The sequence below is a fragment of the Pteropus vampyrus genome, unplaced genomic scaffold, assembly GCF_000151845.1.
Source record: "Pteropus vampyrus isolate Shadow unplaced genomic scaffold, Pvam_2.0 Scaffold53, whole genome shotgun sequence".
Classification (NCBI taxonomy): Eukaryota; Metazoa; Chordata; class Mammalia; order Chiroptera; family Pteropodidae; genus Pteropus; species Pteropus vampyrus.
The window spans coordinates 5860556-5867802 of NW_011888834.1; the positions used below are offsets into that span (position 1 = coordinate 5860556).

General features: G+C 36.0%; 1 protein-coding gene across 1 annotated transcript in view; it reads left to right on the forward strand.

The window, feature by feature from the left end:
- CDCA2 (cell division cycle associated 2) overlaps window positions 1–7247 on the forward strand; it is a 44586-nt gene that overhangs the window by 6788 nt on the left and 30551 nt on the right. The window contains exon 5 of the mRNA XM_011360350.2: window positions 6495–6645. Coding sequence (XP_011358652.1) covers window positions 6495–6645 — 151 coding nt within the window. The remainder of the gene's footprint in view (window positions 1–6494; window positions 6646–7247) is intronic.

Below are 7247 nucleotides of genomic sequence, written 5' to 3' on the forward strand. Positions count from 1 at the left end.
TACACTTTTGTTTTTCCTATAATGATTAAATACTTTTTTTGGTTTAGCCTTTTATTTTATCATATAATCTCATCCCCAAACTTTGACAGAGTTTTAAACCTCAAGAGTCTCTATCGATTCTTTTTTCTTGGTGTCCTTCGTCTTCTTCCTCCTGTTGGCTAGATTGCCACTACATTTGTTGGATAGCTGTCATTTTGTGGCACCCTTTCACCATCCTCGATAATTCTCTTTTCCTCATCGATTTGGTTTCTATTTCCTTGATCTCTTATCTTTCTCGTTTCTTGGTTTACTGCCTCGTTTTTCTGGAGCTTCTGTGTATCTGTTGAAGTTTATTGTACCAGCACATTTGAATTATGGAATGTCTTAGTATCGAAATCTCCATTGTATTTTAGCTTACAGAGCTGAAGAATCCTATTCATTTATTCAATCAACACATTTAGATTCCCTATTCTTTATGGGGTCTGCTTTTTCAAAAAATATTAAAATATTGTTAAAATACAATATTATATTACTTTCAAGTTTACAACCTAGTTACTTAACAAAGTGATCAGCACAGTGTCTAGTGTCTGACACCATATGAAGTTATTACAGTATTATTATTTCCCCTATTCTGTACATTACATCTCTGTGACGTATTTAATTTATAACTAGAAATTTGGACCTCTTACCTCTCCTTCACCTTTTTTGCCATACCTCCAGCCCCCTTCTCCTAATCCTTTTGCCTTTTGGCAACCATCAGTTTGATCTCTATGAGTTTGTTTTTGTTTTATTTTGTTTCTTCGTTTGCTTTGTTTTTTAGATTCCACATATAAGTGAAACTATAACAATGTTTGTTCTCCTCTTATTTCACTTAACATAATAATCTCTAAGTCAATCCATGTTGTCCCAAATGGCAAGGTTTTATTCTTTTCTAATATTCCACCTTGAGTGTGTGTGTGTGTGTAGGTTGCTTCCATATCGTGGCTATTGTAAGTAATGCTGTAATGAATATCGGGTATACATCTTTTCAAATTAGTGTTTTTGTTTTCTTTGGATAGATACCTAAAAGTGGAATTGCTGGGTCATATAGTGGTTCTATTTTTAAATTTTTGAGGGAACTCCATAGTGTTTCCATGGTGGCTGCACCAATTTGCCATCCCACCAACAGTGCATGATGGTTCCCTGTTCTCCACACCCTCACCAACACTTGTTATTTGTTGTCTTTTTGATAATAGACAGTCTTACAGGGGTGAGGCGATATCTCATCGTGGTTTTGATTTGCATTTCCCTGACAATTAGTGATGTTGAACACCTTTTCATGTATCGGTTGGCTATCTGTTTGTCTTCTTGGAAAAATGTCTATTGAGGTCTTCTGCCTTTTTTTTAGTTGTATTGTTTGGTTTTCTTTTACAATTGAGTTGTATGAGTTCTTTATATAGTTTGGATATTAACCCCTTACCAGATATAATATTCACAAATATTTTCTCCCATTTGGTAGGTTGCCTTTACATGCGTTGTCGGTTTTCTTTGCTGTGTGGAAGCCTTTTAGTATGATGTAGTCCCATTTGTTTATTTTTGCTTTTATTACCTTTGCTTTGGTATCAAATCAAAAAGGTCAACCAAGACTATTGTCAAGGAGCTTACCACCTATATTTTCTTCTGGCTTCTTGAGTTCATGTGTTAAGGTTCAAGTCTTTAATCCATTTTGAGTTAATTTTTGTGTGTGGTGGAAGGTAGTGGTCTAATTCCATTCTTTTGTATGTGGCTGTCCAGTTTTCCCAACACCATTTATTGAAGAGACTGTCCTTTCTCCTTTATAAGTTCTTGGCTCTGTTGTCATAAATTGATTGACCATGTATATATGGGTTTATTTCTGGGCTCTCTATTCTTGTTTCTTCATCTTTGTGCCTGTTTTTATGCCATTACCATACTGTTTTGATTAATGTAGCCTTATAATATAGTTCAGAATTGAGGAGTGTGATGCCTCTGGCTTTGTTCTTTCTCAGGATTACGTTGGCTATTTGGGATCTTTTGTAGTTGCATATAAATTTTAGTATTGTTCTATTTCTGTAGTAAAAGCCATTGGAATTTTGGTAGAGATTGCATTGAATCTATAGATTGCTTTGGTTAGTATGGACATTTTAGTAATATTTTTCCAAACCATGAGCATACCTGAATAGGGAAAACTAGCCTACTTCTTTCTCATACCTAATATCATTCAATAAGAAATACCTATGTGTACAACTTCTCAATAGATTGGTTACATCAGTATTCACATGCTTACGTTATTACGACCATGTATGTTATTCTGAGCTGATCTTGCTTCTGCAATTATCTTATGTTCCTTTTGAGTCATTTTCTATTAGTACAGACGAATCGTATGACTTTGGGATAACCCTTTTCTTTCTCCATATTTCATGTGGATAAGAGTTGATTGCCAGCTTGTAATGAATGTTATGTGTTGTTTATGTCATAAAGGTTTACATCATCAACCATATTTGAATTTAAAATGTTCTGTTATTATGTAACAGACTTTGCTTAGCTTTATGAATGTATTTAACTGGGAATAGATTGTGTGTAAGCAGATTCACCATCAAGCATGGCTTCAAGATTTTAACTGATTTTCCCCCATTCAGTATCTTAAAGGGAGGTAATTTTTTGCTTTAACTTTTGCTTGTTGGTGTAATTTTGTTAATTGCAAGGTAGAAATCACTGGAAATATGTTAGTCTAAATAATGAAGGGGAATAAAGATCCCAGATAGAGAACTTAATCACTAATTTTCTTTTTTTATGGGTAAACAGAACTCTTGAATTGTATATTATTTCTATAATTCTGGCGCTTCCATCCCCGCTTGTATCAGTTTCATTTTGTGAATCTTTTGCTGAAACCCTTTTAGCAGAGTTTGTAGAGAGCTCCTGTGCTTAGATCTTCTAACTGTTTGGCTTTGTATTTTAAGTGAATGGCTGGCTTTCAGCTCTTAAGGTTGTAGGATCCCATAAAATGGGGAAAATTTAGCTGGAGAGAGCTAAAGAGAAGACGGTAAATGTGAGAGTGGGTGTCTGAGCCACTAGGGAATGTCCGTGACTTGTTCTTGCCTCCTAGGGAGAGGGTATGTATGGATGGGGATGAAATGAGACTAGTTTGGGTTTTACTAGGTACCTTGAGACTTACATGTACCAAAGGCATCATGCAGATAATTTTCAGTGTATATTTTTAGCAGAACTTTCACATTTGATTCACTGAGGCTGTCTCAGGTTGTGAACTCTAAGTTATGAAAGAGAGCCCCTAAACCCCTTAGAAAGAATCCTTTTAAGAGTTTTTAGGCCCCAAATAATTGGTTATGTGTTTGTCTCGGTGCCTTTTTATAGGTCCAGACTTCACTCGTCTCCTCCGTGGACTAATTGCTATGAGTATTGAGCAACCCATACACGTGTGTACATACCACAAAACTATTCCTGTTTGCTCAGGTTTTGCTAAAAACCGGGGGAGGAGCAGAGGGAGACTTAAGATGATGGCAGCACACCAGATATTCAAACTGAAAATATATGATCTCAGGGAGAAGAGGCTCTGCTATACTAATTTATTACCTCTGGTCTTCTAGAAGCCTTTGTTTATTTAGTTTTGGATTCAATGGTTATAGGCCTAGAATACAGAAACTTTGATTTGATTTATACTGCCATCTATGTTTCTGTCTTTTAACAGGGCAGTCGTGTATTGTATCGAAATGTTAATTCTTTAAAAGAAAGAATGTCTGCCTTCCAGTTGGCTTTTCACTCCCTAAACGAAGAGGAGAAAATGACTGGCCGTCCTGGATTCTCAGAGGCAGCAGAGAAGCATCTTTTCAAATTAGTGTTTTTGTTTTCTTTGGATAGATACCTAAAACTGGAATTGCTGGGTCATATAGTGGTTCTATTTTTAAATTTTTGAGGGAACTCCATAGTGTTTCCATGGTGGCTGCACCAATTTGCCATCCCACCAACAGTGCATGATGGTTCCCTGTTCTCTACACCCTCACCAACACTTGTTATTTGTTGTCTTTTTGATAATAGACAGTCTTACAGGGGTGAGGCGATATCTCATCGTGGTTTTGATTTGCATTTCCCTGACAATTAGTGATGTTGAACACCTTTTCATGTATCGGTTGGCTATCTGTTTGTCTTCTTGGAAAAATGTCTATTGAGGTCTTCTGCCTTTTTTTTAGTTGTATTGTTTATTTTGTTGTAATTGAGTTGTATGAGTTCTTTATATAGTTTGGATATTAACCCCTTACCAGATATAATATTCACAAATATTTTCTCCCATTTGGTAGGTTGCCTTTACATGCGTTGTCGGTTTTCTTTGCTGTGTGGAAGCCTTTTAGTATGATGTAGTCCCATTTGTTTATTTTTGCTTTTATTACCTTTGCTTTGGTATCAAATCAAAAAGGTCAACCAAGACTATTGTCAAGGAGCTTACCACCTATATTTTCTTCTGGCTTCTTGAGTTCATGTGTTAAGGTTCAAGTCTTTAATCCATTTTGAGTTAATTTTTGTGTGTGGTGGAAGGTAGTGGTCTAATTCCATTCTTTTGTATGTGGCTGTCCAGTTTTCCCAACACCATTTATTGAAGAGACTGTCCTTTCTCCTTTATAAGTTCTTGGCTCTGTTGTCATAAATTGATTGACCATGTATATATGGGTTTATTTCTGGGCTCTCTATTCTTGTTTCTTCATCTTTGTGCCTGTTTTTATGCCATTACCATACTGTTTTGATTAATGTAGCCTTATAATATAGTTCAGAATTGAGGAGTGTGATGCCTCTGGCTTTGTTCTTTCTCAGGATTACGTTGGCTATTTGGGATCTTTTGTAGTTGCATATAAATTTTAGTATTGTTCTATTTCTGTAGTAAAAGCCATTGGAATTTTGGTAGAGATTGCATTGAATCTATAGATTGCTTTGGTTAGTATGGACATTTTAGTAATATTTTTCCAAACCATGAGCATACCTGAATAGGGAAAACTAGCCTACTTCTTTCTCATACCTAATATCATTCAATAAGAAATACCTATGTGTACAACTTCTCAATAGATTGGTTACATCAGTATTCACATGCTTACGTTATTACGACCATGTATGTTATTCTGAGCTGATCTTGCTTCTGCAATTATCTTATGTTCCTTTTGAGTCATTTTCTATTAGTACAGACGAATCGTATGACTTTGGGATAACCCTTTTCTTTCTCCATATTTCATGTGGATAAGAGTTGATTGCCAGCTTGTAATGAATGTTATGTGTTGTTTATGTCATAAAGGTTTACATCATCAACCATATTTGAATTTAAAATGTTCTGTTATTATGTAACAGACTTTGCTTAGCTTTATGAATGTATTTAACTGGGAATAGATTGTGTGTAAGCAGATTCACCATCAAGCATGGCTTCAAGATTTTAACTGATTTTCCCCCATTCAGTATCTTAAAGGGAGGTAATTTTTTGCTTTAACTTTTGCTTGTTGGTGTAATTTTGTTAATTGCAAGGTAGAAATCACTGGAAATATGTTAGTCTAAATAATGAAGGGGAATAAAGATCCCAGATAGAGAACTTAATCACTAATTTTCTTTTTTTATGGGTAAACAGAACTCTTGAATTGTATATTATTTCTATAATTCTGGCGCTTCCATCCCCGCTTGTATCAGTTTCATTTTGTGAATCTTTTGCTGAAACCCTTTTAGCAGAGTTTGTAGAGAGCTCCTGTGCTTAGATCTTCTAACTGTTTGGCTTTGTATTTTAAGTGAATGGCTGGCTTTCAGCTCTTAAGGTTGTAGGATCCCATAAAATGGGGAAAATTTAGCTGGAGAGAGCTAAAGAGAAGACGGTAAATGTGAGAGTGGGTGTCTGAGCCACTAGGGAATGTCCGTGACTTGTTCTTGCCTCCTAGGGAGAGGGTATGTATGGATGGGGATGAAATGAGACTAGTTTGGGTTTTACTAGGTACCTTGAGACTTACATGTACCAAAGGCATCATGCAGATAATTTTCAGTGTATATTTTTAGCAGAACTTTCACATTTGATTCACTGAGGCTGTCTCAGGTTGTGAACTCTAAGTTATGAAAGAGAGCCCCTAAACCCCTCAGAAAGAATCCTTTTAAGAGTTTTTAGGCCCCAAATAATTGGTTATGTGTTTGTCTCGGTGCCTTTTTAGAGGTCCAGACTTCACTCGTCTCCTCCGTGGACTAATTGCTATGAGTATTGAGCAACCCATACATGTGTGTACATACCACAAAACTATTCCTGTTTGCTCAGGTTTTGCTAAAAACCGGGGGAGGAGCAGAGGGAGACTTAAGATGATGGCAGCACACCAGATATTCAAACTGAAAATATATGATCTCAGGGAGAAGAGGCTCTGCTATACTAATTTATTACCTCTGGTCTTCTAGAAGCCTTTGTTTATTTAGTTTTGGATTCAATGGTTATAGGCCTAGAATACAGAAACTTTGATTTGATTTATACTGCCATCTATGTTTCTGTCTTTTAACAGGGCAGTCGTGTATTGTATCGAAATGTTAATTCTTTAAAAGAAAGAATGTCTGCCTTCCAGTTGGCTTTTCACTCCCTAAACGAAGAGGAGAAAATGACTGGCCGTCCTGGATTCTCAGAGGCAGCAGAGAAGTTGGAGACAACAGGCTTGAGTGAGTAGAAAGAATTCAATCTGGACTTCTGAATCTATTCAGACAAGGCTCCAAGATATAAAAAAGACTTAGTTCCACAGTGCAAAAGCAGCCTTTCTGAGCAGAATTGTATTTTTAAGTGGAGCCTAGCGTTTAAAATTTGGGACATTTTACACAAAAACCTGGATTTCTGGTTTCTCTTGGAAAAAAAAAAAAACCAATATCAAGCATTCCTAAGCCATTTCCACATGGCCACAGTTAACTGTAAAAATATCAGAGCCGATTAGCTAATTTCATCTTTAGATAGGCCATGTGGCAAATTTAAGTGTACAAACCTCGATTTTTAGAGGATCATTGTTAAATTTGGCAAGCATTTATATGAATACCAAACACCCACCCCAATATAAGTAAATATATCTAATCTGACATCTTAGTAGCCTGCCATATTCTTTGCCATAACTTTTAGATTACTAATTCATTTGGTTATTTTTTTTCTGTCACCTTCGATTTTCCAATCATAAAGCATTTCAAACATCAGAATTAGATAAATCTTGGCCTACCGTAATCATCATAATCATACCTCTGGTGCTTTGCACCCTAAGCAAGGTTCGAAATGATTTTAT